The sequence below is a fragment of the Petaurus breviceps genome, unplaced genomic scaffold (assembly GCF_028583685.1).
Source record: "Petaurus breviceps papuanus isolate PSGF00001 unplaced genomic scaffold, PetGlider_PUasm1.0 90763, whole genome shotgun sequence".
NCBI classification, from domain to species: domain Eukaryota; kingdom Metazoa; phylum Chordata; class Mammalia; order Diprotodontia; family Petauridae; genus Petaurus; species Petaurus breviceps.
In genome coordinates, this window is record NW_027187340.1 from 12,181,136 (window position 1) to 12,200,071 (window position 18,936).

General features: G+C 36.8%; 1 protein-coding gene across 2 annotated transcripts in view; it reads right to left on the bottom strand.

Annotated features, from left to right (window-relative positions):
* Positions 1-1,609: 1,609 nt before the first annotated feature.
* Positions 1,610-18,936, bottom strand: part of PDE1A (phosphodiesterase 1A) — a 494,981-nt gene continuing 477,654 nt past the window's right edge. For both annotated transcript variants that reach the window (XM_069068578.1, XM_069068579.1), the window contains exons 14-15: positions 7,796-7,918; positions 1,610-5,018 (exon numbers count right to left, since the gene is read on the bottom strand). In XM_069068578.1, the coding sequence (XP_068924679.1) occupies positions 7,839-7,918 (80 nt within the window). In that variant the 3' untranslated portion in view covers positions 1,610-5,018; positions 7,796-7,838. The remainder of the gene's footprint in view (positions 5,019-7,795; positions 7,919-18,936) is intronic.

Here is an 18,936-nt window from a genome sequence, read left to right on the forward strand (position 1 = left end):
GTAAAAGAAAAAATTGCTATTTTTCTTAATGATAATAAATGTGAAAAATTAATTTTATAAGTAGAATTTGCTATCCAAACTCATGCATCTGTTAAATATTTTTTAAAAATTATAATTTAATATAGTTTTCAAGCTCATACTCTGATTCATAGAGATGACTACATTTACAAAAAAGAACAAACAACAAATTTGTAAAGTCACATCTGTATACATCTCTTAATTAAAAATACCTTCCCTGAAAATGATAAAAAGGAAAGAAAAGATGCTTATGAATCAGTTCACTGGTCTGTGGAAGCAGCTGTCATTTTACAGAACTAGATATTTCTAGATATGCATCAATAAGGAATCGATTTTTCTCCAATCAATATAATCCATTTGGTCTTGGTTGATCTAAACAAGAGTAGCTAAAATAAAATTTGTCTTGTGAAATTTAAACAAGTATTTGAGCTTCAGAATATTATTCTGTTACTGGTTCTCTTTGCTTCATAAAAAAGTGATATAAATTTTATTACCATTCATAACAGATTCAAAGGTGATCAGTCCTCAAACTAATCAATCGGTCAGTCAGTTCACTAGCATTTTTTATGTGCTTACCATGTGCCAACCACTGGTGGAAAAAAAGATATAAAACGTATTTTCCTAAATCAGTGTTTTGTAATAGTCTGCTGTATATTTTTTTCTCTTTTTCTTTCTCTCATCCATTCATTCATGTAGCCATTCACTTTACTTATTTGTTGGTTTTGGTAGGCAAGTATCAGGGAAGGCCTTTTCTGGCCCTATGTTATGTCTACAGCAAAGGGACCCCTGACGGCTTTGTTGTCACTGTGCCTTTCCCAGGGCCATGTTGCACTTTAGTCCTTGTCCTATGGGACAGTGGAGATGTCTCCTGCTTTTTCATATTGCCACACTCCCAAACTGCACTTTCTGGGGGAAGAGGTGTAGAGGATTGTGGGGTATGGACAGCTAGGTAGTACAGCAGATAGAGCACCCGGCCTGAAAACCTGATTTCCAATCAAGCCTCAGATACTAGCTGTGTGACCTTAGACAAGTCACTTAACCTCTGCCTACCAGTTTCCTCATCTGTATAAAACAGTATGTGCTATAAAATGTTAGCCATTATTATTATTATGGGCTAGCATCTGTGGAAAATTTGAAACCTTGTCCCCTGAATGATTGTACTTTATTAGAGAGGCCTGAATACTGTACCTTGACTGCAAAGATAAAGACAAGTTCTATCTCCTCTCTAAAACAGGATCCTTAGACCTTCCAACCCTACAACTAAGCTCTTCCCCACCCAGACCCTCCTCTCCTCCTTCTCCTGCCTGAGGCTTCCCCAGAAAGAGCATAAAGTCTTTGTCACCTACACCAGCCAGCTTTTTGGTGTCTTTCCACCAGTCCCTGACCCACATGTTTTGGCTCTAGAGGAAGCCTTTGTCTGATTCATCTTCCCAGTGTTTTTCTCCCATCCTCTCCTACTTGCCCCAAGTGCCAGAAATGCTAGCTAACGCTATAGTTTGGCCAACATAGAGATTCAACCTGTGTGATTAAATATACATATATATATATATATTCTGCTTATATGTACATAAATACATATGTATATGTATATTCATGTACACATATGCAGATGTTAAATATACATTTTAAATTTTATATAGCCACTAAGTGTCACTATAGAGTATGAGGGTGCCTAGTTGACAACCAAGATTCACACAGAGAATGAGTAGCAGGGGTTGAGATTTTAATTCATTGTTTAAAATTTTACTCCAGATACAGCCACTTCCTGCTCCTACCTCCACCCCCAACCCTGCACCCTCAATTATTCCACATAACTATATAAAATGAGGAGCGACCTCCAATGTTTTTTACATATTCTAATACTTTTCGGACTCTGGTTCTATAACTTAACCAAAATCTATGGGTATTTACCATTTTATATATTCTTACCTATGCCAATCATAATGCTTTAGAAAACACATATGGACAGTTGGTTATTTTTTCTGCCAACTTCCCTTTCTAAATATGGTCCACAATTAAATTACATTGGACAACAAATGGTTCACAATGCTTCTCCTCAAATATGATTTATTTAGCAATATTATAATAGGAAATATGGACAAGTACAGATAGTAAAAACACTATTGTAGTAGGTTACCATGATAAAATTTAAATTAGTTATTAGCTAGATCCCAAAGTGCACTATTTTTACAGGAGAGCTCTGTTAAACAGCAAACATTTGAGTCCAAGGTGCAACAGGACAGTACAACCTGGATGATGTCTCCTCACAATCAGTTAAGAGGGGATGGGAATGGGGGCAGGTTTCTGTGTGGCCAATAGGGAGAGGCACAGGGAATAGGTAGTGCTGCTTTCAGGGTAGGCTTGGTTTATTCCCATCCTTCACTGATGCATTCACTGTTCTGGGAAGATCTGGATTGAATGAATCTCTTAAATTATCTCAAGCAGCAATAGAAAAAGGCTTTTTTTTAAAAATGTGCATCAAGTGGTCCAAAAGAGATGACACAGGTGAGAAAAGTGGAATCACTCTTCTATGGGACACTACCTCAGGACAGTCTCTCACAGTACCTGGAAGGAGAACATGGAAGCTTGGGATGTTTATAATTTCATTCATATAGGGAACTCTTTGGGAAGGTAACTCCCTCTCCTAGAGAAGGTTGGCACTTTTTCTTTCACTGACAGCCTCAGAGAGTTTAAATACCCAGGGTGACACAGCCAGAGATGGGACTTGAACCCAAGTCTCCCTGGCTCAGAAGTCAACTCTCCACTATGGCACACTGCCTCTTAGAAAGATAATATAAGTGGACAATTGTGGTTAAAGGCCAGACAGAGGAACTGATGAATTCTGTACAGATGTATTTGTTTGTTTTTTGGTAATAAAAGCAAGTAGTGCTTAAATTATTCATAGAGAAACAGAGTGGTCAAACTCCCTATAATATTTCAGAATCAGTTTTTTCACTCTTCTTATTTTGAGAGCATCTAAAGCTTTATTAAAAGGCCACCAAGAACAGCATTGCACATGAGGCTTTACAAGCGGTTAAATTCCAAATTTTAAATGAGTTTAGTGTGGACATATCTTCTTTTACCTGACATATATAGCTAGTTTAAAACTAACATCAAGAACCAATCATAACATTTTTCTTCCTGTACAGGAAAAATGAAAATAAGGAGAGGAAAAGGGAAAAAAAAAGAAAAATAGGAACAAAGGAAAGGAAATAAAGAAAAGAAAGACTTGAATTTTTTTTAATGATACCAAGTGGCCAGGATACACATATAGAATTAATCTCTTCAATGCTATTAGTATAGATCAATTTTTACTCTTAAAATAAAAATATCAAGTGCATTGTAACACCTATGATACAATTTCCTTATACAGTTGTGCTGTGTCAAAGGCTGAGGCTAAACAGAAACTAAGGGCTTCACTCATAAGACATGGAAATGCACTTTGTATACTTCTTATGCAAATATATTTCATACATTAAATTTATGCATATGAAATATGCATATTAGATATGGCTTACACATTAAAAGTGATCTAAGTTGTAAATGGCACAGTCCCTCAACCTTGATTTGCAAGCTTAGAGTTTTACCCATTAAAAAAAAATATATTGCTTAACATTGCACAAACCAGAAAGGAAGCAGGCCCCAAAACAGACAGAGCTCCTAAGTTTTAATGTGACAATTGGCTCATTTCTTAATCTATGGTGACTCTGGTGATGTTTTCAATAGATCTTTGTGCTCTGCAAAACACATGAACAAATTAAACCCATGAAGTTCTTGTCCACTTCAAACTCTCAATGAAACTTTACAGTGTCTGATCCAAGCTAATAGTTCTATCAGTTCTCAACAAAAACATTCTTCATCTTGGAGCAGCCTGGAAGTTCTTGTACATGCACACAGCATTACATCACTGAGAACAAGCTGAGGGAGATGAATAAGAGACAACAAGACTGGAAGTTCTTCTCTGATTAGTGCATTGGGGAAATATATGTATATGTATGTGCATATACATATGTGTATATACATACATATCTGGGATTCCACATAGGACATTTCAACCAGCATTTGTTGAATATACATTTTCTTTTTATATACATACATCTTTTTTTTTGACCATCAATGATATTTAATATTTTTCTCTTCCCTACTAGGCCCAACACTCCAGCTGGTAAGTTCATGATTCAGTCCCAGAGTTTCCTGTTACCAATGACTGTAGACTCCTCTTTGAGACTGTAAGCCTATGTAGGGTAGGGTCTGTGTTTCGTTGATATTGACATTGCCAGGTTCAATATCACATGCTTTTAAGATTTTGATGATGATGATGTAGACAATGATTATGATGAGCTACAAGCTGATCAGGTGATTTCACAAAAAGGTTCCACTAACTTTATCAGAAGTTCTTAGACATGATGAGCTCTCCACTACTTTGTGGTCCCAGTACAATTGTATATTCATTGCTGACTTAAGTGTCTGATTTCAGTTTTAGGGTTTTCCAACTTTGTTTCCAAATGACAACAGAAATCTAACAAGGATGATCTGCCATCCAAGACTGCAGAAATACTTTTTTCCCATGAGGTTTAAAAAAAGAAATTGCCAGCTGTAGCACATAGAACAATACATCAGAGAATAGATGAATGAATGAATGCATCATATATTTATACACATTTCACAGTCAGCTAAGTTAGAATAGCTTTCAATAATGTAAATTTCAAAAGTAATCCAACTTTTGACTGAAAAGGTTTTTTTCTGGCTTGATTGAAGAAGGCCAAATATTAGAGGAAATATAATTATGATGACTCCATGATTGTTACAGCAATGAGAAAATACTACTGAAACCTTGAGAATATCGAAGTGGCCTGAGTTACCAGCTCAGGGTTCCATATTTTTAACATCATTTTCTTCCATTATCATCCATTAAAAAGGGCAGGGTTGAAATATATGCTTAGAGTAGAGTCTTCTGGACATTTGAGGATTTAGGACATTTATGTGCTGTTCTGATTTTCCTGAAACAAAATCCAAATAAAAACCAAGGATCATAATTTCATCATTCCATAACTATCTCTCATTTCTAGTTAAGCCAATATTCATTTTTTACAAACAGATTTGAATGTAAGACACCAGTAGCTTAGCCTTACAAATAGCCAAGTTTAAGAAAACTAAGAGTAAAACTTCAACAATTTCTTTTAATAAGAGAGCACTTAATTTAGAGTAAAGATCTGAGTTCCAGTTTTGGTTCTGTTGTTTGTTACCTTGGGAATTTGTGAGAATTGATTTGCTTTTCTCAACCCATTTTCTCATTGGCAAAGTTAGTGAGGTGAAAAATATAGTCTCTACACTCCCTTCTGGATCTAAATCCTGTGTCTTGTCAAAAGGAGAATAAAAATATCTCCACTACCTCTTTCACAAGGTTGCTGTGGGGCTCAAAGGACATAAAAACAAGAACTATACAACAATATACCACATCACAACTATATGAAGCCATGGCCTAGGCAGTGAGGGTATCCCCATGACAATTCTTTGAGCTATTGCTGCCGGTTTTTCATGGGGGAGAGGGATAACTTTTAGATCTATATTGTCCTCAGGTAGATAGCTTGACAAAGACATTTCCATGTATACTTGAAACTATGGGTACAACTATTCATACCACAACCTTCTTTGAGAGGTTTGTAGGGAACCTTGTGAAGTGTTTATGTTCCAATACTTTTATTCAATGCTTAGAATGGTACCTGGTATAAATTAGGTGCTTAATAAATGCATGGGGCTAGTCATATCATTCACCTGTACAACAGTTTACATAACTTTTAAGTACTGGGTGTCCCCAAAGTCTTAGTGCAGCTATAAGTTTTACTAACTTTAGAAGTATAAATGCTACATAATTTTAAAAGAAACATTTGAAAGACTAATTATTTAAAAATTTAATATAACCACCACTCTGTACTACACTTTGCTCTAGTTTATTTTCAAACTTTGGAAATTGATATAAAACAATGTTTCATCCACCTTTTGAGGGCACTCAAGCACATATATACATCTGTTCCCTCTTCTTCCTTTACACATTAAAATCACAAGAGGATATTGTATATTTTATGACACTAACTTGCTATTATATCACTCAATGAAGAAAATATTCATACCTTCCCACTGAACTAGAGAAAGAAGACAGGAGATAGGACTTTACATAGTTGAAGATTAATGCTTACATTTAAAAGTTTTTTTTAATTGACAAATTAAGTCCATTTTGTGGAAGAAAGTAGATTTTTCTATTGTGTAATTTTATAGCAGTATGAAAAAGGATAGTATGTCTGATGGAGGGAAAAAGAATGCTAGATTTAATTTTTTTTTTAAGCAATTGGGGTTAAGTAACTTGCTCAAGGTTACACGACCAGTTATTATTTCTGGGTGTGGTGCTGAGTATCTGAGCCCGGAAGAATGCTAGATTTAAAATCAGAAGATGTGGGGCCTAAATTTCCACTCAAACACTTCCTCCAAATGTGGCCTTAAACAAGTCACTTCTGCTCTGAACTTATACTCAATTATTCATAAAATGAGGCAGTTGGAATATATGAGTATTAACATCTCTTCCAGCTCTAAAATTCAGTGATCTGATGGTGAAAAATAAAAACACCACTCCTGATCCAGAAGGTACAGAACCAAAACTAATGATCATTGGCCCCAGTCGCATGTTTGAAATTAGCTATTACATTCTGAAGCACTGAAAATGGAAGATCACAATGTAATTGAATCAAAGGAACATGGAGATTGGAAGCATGAACTAGATGAGGGATACCATCAGAATACTGGGCCAGGTTGCATAGCCTAAACACTTTCAAAATGATCCCAAAGAATACAATAATTTGTCTATTCTACATGTATTTCATTTGTATCTATTATCACATCTCCCCCATTAGAATACACACACACACACACACACATATTCTTCCTGTCTTTGAATCTTCAGCATTTAGCACATGTACATATGTATGTGGGGTGCAGTAAGAGATTCCTAACTGCTCTGTTGGCCTGATATGTGGAACTAGCTGACTTTATCAGGTTCAAACACAAAGACTAAAGGTTCCAGTTGAATTTCCCTAACATAATTTATTTTTTATTTTTTTTGCCTATTGGAGGGCAATTGGGGTTAAGTAACTTGCCCAAGGTTACATGGCTAGTTTTTTTGTGTTAAATGTCTGAGGCCAGAACCGAACTCAGGTCCTCCTGACTCCGGGGCCGGTGCTTTACTCACTGTGCCACCTAGCCACCCCACCCTAACGCAATTTAGAGAAAGCCATGAAGGGGAGGATCCACCTCCCAACCGCTGAGCCACGATCTTTAGAAATGATCACAGTACATGCAGGATGCCTCTGTACATTAATTATAGTTTGTGGCACTGAGTTAGGGGAAAAAGTCATGGCTCTTTATTTTAATTGGTAGTTATTATTTCTATAGAGTGCATTTCCAAACTCTTGTTCCTTCACTATTTTCTTAATCTGTCATTATGGTAACAACAGCAGTCTACAATATTTACTTTTCTTTTCATTTAAATTCTAAAATCTTGGCCATTGATTTCAGGTATGAATAAAACTGTCCGTGACCCATTAAGAGTTATGCAGTTTCATGAATGTACTTTCTTTTATAAGACTGTTAATAAAAGCTACATAAGATCCTTTAGGGGAGAATATTCTAATAGAATATTCAAACAAAATAACTCATACAAATATCTTTGTTGTAAACAATATACTCTTTGGGAATTATGCTTCAAGACTATTAAAAATGGAATTACCTCTCATTTGCAATAGATCAGAAGCCTTTAAGATGTCTCAAACCTACTGGTGGTGAATTACATCACATTTTTCTTCTGTGATATTTATTACCTCTTCTGAGTTCTTACAAAGCTCAGGCTCACCTGAAGGAAAAAGACACAAATTATTGGGAAGGCTAAGTAAGCAGGTCAAGAGGCAGCTATCAGCTTTGGCAGACTGCATATTATGGTTATTGGATTTCGTAGCATATTTTTCCAAAATCATCAGGCATTTAACTTTCACTGAGTAAACTAAAGCTTAAAAAGTTATAGTAATTTCATAATACTTCAAAAGCTACAAAAATATGAACACAGGAAAAAGAAGGTAGGTTCAAACACATACTGAATTTCACAGACAAATTCTGTCTTCAGTCCCTTTTCTGCAGGGAAAAAAATGTTAAAACTGAAGAGACATAGGTAAATCCCAGGATTACTTGTCTTTATCCATGTTCCATTGAAACTTCTGTGGATAAATGAATTTAAGAGATCAGATTATGTTTAAAGAATAGTGTATCTGGCTATACAAAATTGAGTGGAATTTATAAGCACTCAATTCATGTAATTTTTCAAGTTCATAAATTTTTTAAAAAGGTTTTGAAGAAGATCTGTGACCTAAAAAAGATGATATAGATCCATGACAGATGGGGAGATCTATGTTTATGAATAAAGGAAAAGGAAGGGAAACAGAATAACAAAGAATCAATTGTGACATAAAAAAATCTCAGGACTATATTATATCTTCCAAACTCTGTTTTCTAGCCAAAATTTTTGCTTGGTTCAAAAATAATTAGCCAATGAAAACCCACTGGCTGTGAAATAAGATGACTTAGGAATGGATCCTGGTTCTGCTGTTTAATATCAGAATGACCTTGGATCATTTATTTAATCTATATGGGTCTTGGTTTTCTTGGCTATAAAATGAAGAGTTTGAATGATATGGTTTATAAGGAGCTTTCTTGCCCCAAACCTATGATTTTATGAATGATCCTATATGAATATATATAATGAAGAAATCAGAGATGCCAATAATTTTTATCCTTGGTAAAAGAAAAAAACATAAATTGTAAGAGATACATATAAGATAAAGTACTGCCAAGGAATAGAACACACTATTGGGCTTAGGAAGAACAGAAAGCAATCTATTATAAAGTTTATAAAAAAACAAAACAAAACCAAAAACAAACCTGTGAATTTCTGTTCTGTTCAAAGAGACTTTCAGAGATGGGAGAGAGCATGTCAATGGCGTGTCCATTGGCTCTCCTCATCATCCCTGTGACTTTCCAGAACAAAAATAATTCTCTGGTCATCATTCTCCTAAATGTGTTGTCTTCTAGCAGAATGAAATCTCCTTCAGGGCAAGGACTGTCTTACTTTTTTTGTATTTGTTTCTTTCAGCCTCAATATAGTGCTTGGTACATAATAAGTGCTTATTAAATATTTTAATTCAACAAAATTAGTTTAAAAATGAAAAAATGAAAACTTGAGGAATGCTGATGCTCTGTCCATCTTTAGGTCTTGCTTCACAAATTTACCTTAAGATTTGTATGGTACCATAGGGTTAGGACCATGAAAAATAAATAAGACATTAATTTTTAAAAGAAATATTAAAGACCAGAATGAAACAGAAGTCAGATTATATATTTTTGTATTTATATATCTATGTATGAATATATAAAAGAAATATGTAGATATACGTACATGTCTGTGTGTATAAATTAATATCATGCCCCACTTCCAGCTACATTACTGGAAGATTTCAGGGTTATGCCATACAATAGTAGTTTTGAGACTATATGAACCTCCCTCATTCACATCCTTCAAGTAAAAAAAAAATTGAAATTTAAATAAGGTTTATGACTAATCAAACAGAGAATCATTTACTAAGAAAGTGGAATTTCTGTCTGGCCAAGAACAATCACCCTTACTTGGCGCACACAGCAGTAGTCCGTAGCTGTGGGCCAAGCATGTTTGCTGCTGGTCCTACCATTGAGGCACCATTGGCTATTAGCACTAAAAAGAGTAGTAGTCTCTTTTTCTTAGGCGCTATACGATTTTATGGTAGACTTGTGTAAAAGGCAGGATAGTAGGGAAGAGGGAAACATATTATTCTGCATTTACAAAAACTATTCTCGTGGTCCTTTTCTCTGACCATCTCTATCCCTCCGGAAATTTGAAGTCTGACCCTGGGTGTGTCCCACCCCACCACCTCTGATGGATGAGCCCTTTGCCTTATATTGCTTGGAACCAGGTCACTAAACCACTTCCTACATTCTCTTTGACACATGCCCTCAATTCCCTCCCTCTCTTTCCAGCTCCCCTGTATGACTCTGTCCCCATTAAAAGAAAAATACACCATTTGGGAATAGAGATATCTTGTTTGTTTGGATTTGTTTTCTCTGTACTTTAGCACAAACCTCTGCACATAGTCAGTGCTTAATAAATGCTATCTATCTATCTATCTATTTATCTATCATATATCTGTTGGGGCATTTGTCTCTCTCAGCATGGGAGAATGGAAAGAGTAATGGGTTTGGAGTCAAGAGGACCTAGGTTAATATCCTCCCTATGCCACTTGCTAGCTGAATGACACTGGTCAAATCACTTCATCTCTACTATACAAAATGATTTTTCTCTATTTTTTTCTCTGAAGAACTTTGGAATCAATTGTGTAGCATAGAAGACACTGGTACAAGGTGGCCCAGTCTAACTTGCCTGTGTCAAAGAAGGAGTTGTACTCTATGAGCAAAGCAGAATTGTAGTAGCTCCAAAGAAACACGAGGTTCACAAATGTAGAGATATTTCCCCCCCCAAAAAAGTCATATTTGTACCCAGACTGTGAGAAAGCCTGATTAGCCAGAGTTGGACACATTGTACCTTGACCCCAACATAGTGATGTTATTTTGGTCCTCTTCAAGAACAAAGGACAACAACCAAGCAACCAACAAATCTATTAGGAGGACCAAATGAGATAATGGATATAATGCCTCTTTAAAATTGCTATGTAAATATTAGCAATTAGTCTCTAATGGCATACAGATGGTCCAAAGCAGTAATAGAAGAAGGCACTCTATCTAAAATACCATCAAATATTCATTAGGAAAAAAAAGCATCATGATCCTTTAGGGATTGTTATTTTAATGACAATGTGTATATACATATATATATATATATATATAAACAGTTATATATATGTCCTTATATAGAAAAATGTATGAACACTTTTCAATCTATACCTATGTGTATGTCTATGTGTATACATATTCTCATTTGTACATGATGATGTATTTATAAATCTATGTATTACTGCTTCAAATTCATTGAAGGGCCACTGTGATTTACAGTTTCTTTCTTGTATCTATCCAGACTTTCCCTACCAATTCCCTCATTTCAACTTTCAAACTTTTCTTTCTGGATTCACTCTTTTCCAGAGTCCACCAAATCAGGCAATTTTAACCATTACTTCTGTGTTGAAAATTTTGATATTAATAGCTCAAGTCTTAAAATGTAAACCCCTATTTCCAACTCCTTGCTAGACATTTCTATCAGAACATACAAATGTAGGCTAGAATTTAGCATATATAAAATTGTAATTTCCCCTTCATTTCAAACTCTACCTTTTTCAAATGTAAATTTATTCTTTCCATTATCTAGACTTGAAAACTTGGAGTGACCTTTGATTCACTGAAGTTCTTTAACCACCTGTATTCTATCTGTCATCTTATTTTCAGTCCATCACAGAAGACCCTGGATCTTTGTCACATTAATCAATCACAAATCACATATCAAGCACCTACTATGTGCCAGGTAGCCAGGTGGCATTGTAGATAGAGTGCCAGGCGTGGCCTCAGACACTCACTAGCTGTGTGACCCTGGGAAAGTCACTTAACCCTGTTTGCCTCAGTTACCTCATCTATAGAATGAGCTGGAAAAGGAAACCATTCCAGTATCTCTGCCAAGAAAGCCCAAAATGGGGTCATGAAGAGCCGGACATGACAGAAACAATGGAACAACAAATGTACCAGGAACTCTTAGGTGCAAAGGATACAAAGAAAAAGTTGAAAAAGTCCTTGACTTCAATAAACTTTCATTCTGTCAGAAGAAATGACCTGTACATAGGTACAAGGTCATTTTACAGCAGAAGGGGGAGGCATTTACAGTTGGAAGACTCAGGGAAGGCATATGTAGGAGGTGGCATTGGACCTTAGCTGTGAAGGAAGCTGGGAATGCTAAGAGGCATATGTGAAGAGGGAATTCATTCCAGATATAAATGACAGTTTATGAAGAGGTAGAGATGGAAGACTAAATAATGTGCATATGGAAGACCAAGGCTGCTTTGGCTGGATTATAGACAGCAGTAAAGAAAATATTATAGAGTAAACCTAAAAAGCTAGGTTAGAGTCAAGTTGCAAAGTACTTTTAATATCAAACTAGAGTCTGTGTTTGATCCTGGAGGAAACAGGGAGCCACTAGAATTTATTAAGTAGAATAGTGATGGTCAAAGTCGTATTTTCAGAATATCACTTTGGCAATTATATACGGCACAGATTATAGAGAGGAGAGATGAAGCAAGGAGACAAATTAGGAGACTACTGTAGTGATCTGGGGCAGCTAGGTAGTGTAGTGGATACAGCACCACACCTGAAGTTAGGAAGATCTGAGTTCAAAAATCTTTTTTTGAACATTTATTAGCTTAGTAACCCTAGGCAAGATGCTTAACTCTGTTTACTTCAGTTCCTCATCTTTAAAATGAGATGGACGTAGGGAGTCAAGATGGTGGAGTAGAAGCAGGTCCTCCGAACAGCTCTGGCTTCCACCTTCCCCAATTCATGTAAAAGGGGACTCTGAAAAAACTTTGGAGCTGCAGAACCTACAAAATGACACAGAGAAGCTAACCTCCTGCTGAGGACAGCCTGGCAGGCCGGCAGGAATTGGCCAGTGCAGCACTCTGGGAGCCAACCCCAGTCCCAGGTTTTAGCCCCAGGGCAGGCCTGGCCAGCCGCTGGCCAGAAAGACTCCAGATCACCAGCAGCTGTGGTGGTCCAGAATTGTCAACACATAGATGCTAAGGACAAAGTGAGAGGTCAGTGCAGTGTGGAATTTGGGACCCAATAGTTGGGAATGACCCTGGGACGAGAAGCCACTGAGGGCTGCAGTACAGTTGCCCCCATGTGGCAGCTTTGCCTGCAGAGTGTAGGGGGACCAAGTGACCAGTTTAGCCCTTTCTAACTTCTCCTTGCTCCTAGTTACACCCCACGGGGCCAGGCAGAATCAGTCTAAATCTTTCCCAAAACAACTATTCAAATACTTGAATAGAGCTATGAGGACCTACTCCAAACATTTTCCTCTTCAGGCTAAACATTGCCAGTTCCTTTAACTGATCTTGGACTTGTACTGCCTCTCTCACTCTCCTCTAAACTCTAAAATATACCCGTTTTCCCCTAAGGCAGTCCAACTATGGTTAATAATCTCTTTGATCTTAAAACAGTTTGCATTTCTATTGTACTTTAAGGTTTATAAAAAACACTTTCCTCAAATTCCTCCTATGAAGGATTGACTACAAATATAATGATCTTCATTTTATAGAGGTAGAAATGAGAAAGTAGGTCTGCATCGTGTAGGAGATAGACGCCTCTAAGCCAGGAAGATCTGGGGTCAAGTACTGTTCTGACATCAACCTGTTGTGTGACCCTTGGTGTTTCAGGCAAGTCTCTAAGACTAAAAGTTACAAAGAAGGTATTGACCTGCATTGGGAGACTATGGTTTCTTCTCTTGGGCATTCCCCTGAAATTATGGGCCCAATCTCTATCCCTATTCCCTACATATGAGGAAACAAAAACTTAGAGAGCATAAGAGTTCAGAAGTTTCAGAGAAGGTTAAGTAACTTGCCACAATTAATAAGCTAGTAAGTGAAAGAGTTAGGCTTTGGACTCACATCTTGTGACTCCAAGTTCAGTACTTTCTCTTTAAACCAGATATAGAAATATGATTAACTAGAATGCTTAAAGAATGAGATGCTCTTATCAACTGAATTTTCTCATTCTTTCATGAAGAAACTGAGTACTTGTTTCCACCGTTTTTAAAAAGTCTTTGTATTGATCTACTGATCCATGGAAACCATATTGAACATAGGATTTTCATTACATGTTATTATCTTGCCTGTACTGGGGTTTATCATTATGAGACCAAATGTCTTTCAGTTATATTTCTGTAGATAATAAATATATTAGAGACTGGCCTAATGAGCTCATAGACTTAGAACTGGAAGTTACCTTATAGATGACCCTAACCTTCTTATTTGGGAGAAAAGTGACTGACTGATGGCCAATGACTGTACATGGTCATACAGGAAGAAAATAGTATAGCTGGGATCTGAACTCAAGTCCTTTCCATATACACCTACCCTATGGATTCTGCTTTTAAAAACAATAATAAATCTTTGATGTCAGTCAGCTTATTTTGTTATTGTTTTTCTTTTTAAAGACAAGTGAAGAAAATAATACATTTAAAGTTTTATAATGATTTTATTTAAAATTTTGTTGTTCATTTGTGTCTGACTCTTTATGATCCAGTTTAGGCTTTCTTGACAAAGATAATGGAGTGGTTTGCCATTTCTTTCTCCAGCTCACTTTACAGATGAGGAAACTGAGGCAAACAGGGCTAAGTGACTTGCCCTGGGTCCCACAGCTAGTAAATGTCTGAGGCCAGATTTGAACCCAGGTCTCCCTGATTCCAGGCCTGGTGTTCTATCTGCTATGCCACCTATCTGCCTGAATTTAAAGTATCTAAAAATAAATAATGGATTTGTATACAATATATAGGGAATTATGGTAAACCTTGAATATAGTGATAACATTTTTCCTCTCCTGTCCCTATTCGGCTAAGTGAGAATAGAGTAACTATCAATTTCCTTATAATTTACTCAGCTAAAGAAAAATACAACTACCACAAAGTAGCAGACTTGACACAGATCATTGACTAAACTGCTTTTCCCCTCCAGATTAAAGTTAACATCTGCTTTTTATAACATGCCAAGCTGGGCCATTTTATTAATTCACTCACAATTTCTAAGCTTTGGTAACACTGACTAGGAAATCCTTCTGAGGGTACTACCTTATCTAATGCCACTTATTCATGGATTTTAGGGCTTGATCAGCTTGTTGCTTCCAGGTGGGGGTTGGAGAAAGAGAGGATGGGATGTTAAAAGTTGGAGTTTGGTTTGTCTATCTAAAATGGCAAGGAAGAAGAAGATGGAAGAAAAATACTGAGGAAATGAGAAGGGCAGGGGAATTCAGTAAGTCCAAGGCATCACCTTTCATTAGGAATCAGTCCAAACCATGGGGAAGAACAGTTGTACAAACTAATAGGAAAGGATCAGACCAGGAATGCCACCCAAGGAGCTAAGAAAGGATCTGGGAAACATCAGAAATTCACAAGGGCTTCAATGGCTAATGTGATATGGACAAGGAGAAGAATGGTCCTTAGATTACTCAAGGATCATCTCGGACTCAATTTTGTCTCACCAGCATGGATCTTATGAATATTAGTAGGTATCAGCACTGATATATAATTATATGAAAGGAATAGTAAGGAACATTTTCAGGAGAAGAAATCTTGTAATAAAATTCATGTAATACATAGTAAATAGTAAAAGAGGGGGGAAAAGACTATAGAAAAAAAGGAAAAGAAAAAATGCCCACACGATTCTCTTTTTTCAGTCTAGACCTGTGATTTTTATCAAGGAAGGGAACCCCCAATGTGTATACTCCCTCCATCAATGTAGATTGACAATTCATTTGTAGTTTTAGACAGTTGATAGGGCACTGAATAGTTAAGTGACTTGTCCACAGGTCATATTACTAGCAGGTGTCAGAATCATGAGAAGAACCCTCGGTCTTCCTGGATCTCATAATGACCCTTTATCTACTAAATCATACTGCCTTTCTACTAAGGCTATTATTTCCTGAGTTGAAATATTCTAGGAAAATCTGGCAAAAATATATGGTAGATATGTATTGTCTATATAGTCATTCTTCATTATCTGGGGAGCCATCTCTAATTTATTCGCTTAATATATTTTATATTTATTTTTTGAAGGGGGAATTGTATCTGAATATAATTTCAAATCACACTCAATGAAATACATTAAATAAATTAAGATCTTACTCTATTATTAGGGACAACTCCACTAACATCTTATTGCAGAACTATCTTCAGCCTTTGGAAATGATGTGCCAAAGGAATTCTAGTTGGCATAGGCTATTGACAGAGTAATACAACTCGTAATGGCAGAATAACTTATTTAACATTGTTGGTGCCTCATATATTACTAATATCAAAAGAGAATTTTGTGTTGAATTATTTTTATTTAATGAGATATTCCATTGCCTGAAGTTTCAGTGTTTCTTTTCTATTCAGTATCTTTCTACTTTCCTTTTAATTGGCTAGTTTGAATAAACCCATTCCCACAAGATATGAGATAGCCAAGAATATAGCCCCCTGCTGAACTAGTCTGTTACTCAGACATAAGGATCTTGTTGAGCTACTAGAATTCAGTGGTTTCCTATGCTGCATTTCTTTCTTTGCCTGAATGACAGTTTTTTTACCTACGTTAGACTTAGTTCTTGACTTCCTAGGAGACTCACTACTAGAGGGTCTATGATAACTTTGTCTGAGGGTGGATCTAGGAAGTGATGTTCTTGAGAAAGGCTGGTCATCAATTTCCTGAGAATTTTCACCAGCTGTTTCTGCCCTTCGTGACAGGACCTTTACCTCTGGGAGAACGAACATTTGCCCTTGATGAATGCTCAAAATTTCTGTGGAGAGGGAACAAAATATGGAAATTAAATATATACTGGAAAATTAAGATTTATATCATGTCTTTCTTGCTTTGATTTCTAATAAGGGTCCAAAGTCAAGTAATTTTTTTCCTTTGTGCCCAAGGAATCGAAGATAGACAACATATCCAGACAACCAGAGAAACAAAGGAACTAAGCAGTTATATACAAACATACACATACGTGACCCAAAACTTTTATTAAACTCCTACTTCAGTGTGTCATCATGGCATGGAGGTTGTCTTGAGTACTCAAAGGTTATGCCAGAAAAGTGCAAGCCCTGTCAGGTTGTGCCTAAGTCAAAAGGGCTTTAAGTATGGGTGATGGGTTGTGGTGTTTGTTGCCAAGTTCAAAAACAACAACTCCAGAGCAGGTTGGTCAAGAGGTGATCAATGTCTATAACCATAGCAACTAAGGAAGGGGTTATTATCTCTGCCATGGAGGGACCACCCATTATCTCAGAAAAGTGTGGAGCTTTTGAAGCATGGAAGGAATAAAAACTAAAGATAGGCATAGCATTAAAAATGAAGGCATTATATCCTTTACACTTGAGTCCCTTGTACTGGGGCTTATAGCTGATTTTATCTTACCCCAGTCAGACTCGGCTTCCTCTCACCATTTGTTGCCTTCCACCTCTCTCCCTCCCCAATTCATGTGCTGCTGAGCAGAGATAAAGAACATCACATAACCTTGATGATGGGTCCACTAAGTATTTATGTTATATTAATAATAGTAATAATGGATAGAACGTATATAGTATTTTAAAGTTTGCAAAACACTTTACAAACATTATCTCATTTGATCCTCACAACAACCTTGTGAGATAAATGCTATTATTGTCTCCATTTTACAGATGAGGTAACTGAGGCAGAGGTTAAGTGATTTGTTTAAGGTCACATGGCTAATAAATGTTTGAGGCTGATTATGAACCTGGGATTCATGACTCCATGTCCAACATTCTATCTACTTTACCATATAGCTGATTGATTTTCTATTGGGATCTCTGTTCAATATTCAAATAGCAATGCAATCTTTTTGACCTCAGCAATGGATTCATTTCTTGCTTAACACAGTGCTCATTCCCAACCTTTCCTGAAGCCAACCCATCACACTTAACCAAAAATAATGAAGGTCATTTGTCAGGAACTTCTTTTCCTTCCTCTTCCTCATCTTATGCCACTTAGATATATTTCTTCCTTTGCTCCTGTCTCATAAAGAAATAGCTTTTTTCCTTGCCAAGGCAAATTCTTCTACTTTCAACATACATTCTATGGTCTGATAGTCAATAAACATTTATTAAGAACTTGCTATGTATCAGTCATTGTGCTAAGTTCTGGGGATACAAAGAATGGCAAAAGGCAATCCTTGTTCTCTAGGAGTTCACAGTCTTGTGTGTGTGGGGGGAGACAACATGCAAAAATACTATGTATAAACAAGCTATATACAGGATAAATTGGAAATAATCAACAGAAGGAAGGAGCTAGATTTAAGAAGATAAGGAAGGGATTCCCAAAGAAGGTAGGATGTTAGCTGGGACTTGAAGGAAGCTAAGGAAAACAGGAAGCAGAGCTGAGGAGGGAGAGCCTTTCAGGAATGGAGGACAACCAGCAAAATGACTAGAAGTATATGGGGAGCATAATGTGTGAGAAGACTGGAAAGGTACAAAGGGGCCAGGAATTAAACAGATTTTACATTTGATCTTTGAGGTAATAGGGAGCCAGTGGAGTTGATTGAGTAGGGAGGGGAGCATGGTCAGACCTGCTTTATAGGAAGATTGCTTTGGCAACAGAATGGAGGACGGACTGGAGTAGACAGTAGACAGAACAACTGAAAGGCTAATGCGATATTCTAGGCATGAGGTGATAAGGGCCTACAGTGGGGTGCTGGCACTCTCAGAGGAAAGAAGGGGCTTTATTTGAGAGCTGTTTCAAAGGTTAAATCTATAGGCCTATAGGCCTTCCTAACAGACTGGATAGGGCTTGGGGGGGAGGGTAAGAGAGAGTGAGAAGTTGAGGAGGATGACTTGGTTGGCAAGAATGGGTGACTGAACGAATGGTGGTACTCTGAAAAGGAATAGGGAAGTTGGAAATATGGGTCATTTTGATGAGAAAGATAGAGCTCAGTTCTGGACATGATACATCCTGTTTTCTAGAATGGTTTGTCCCTTCTGTCATCTTCATTCTCACTAATCTTAAGTCTCTCCCTATCAACTAGCTTCTTCCATATTGCTTTATAAATATGGTAATTTCTCTCTTTAAAAATATGTACTTGATCCATCTACCCTCAGTA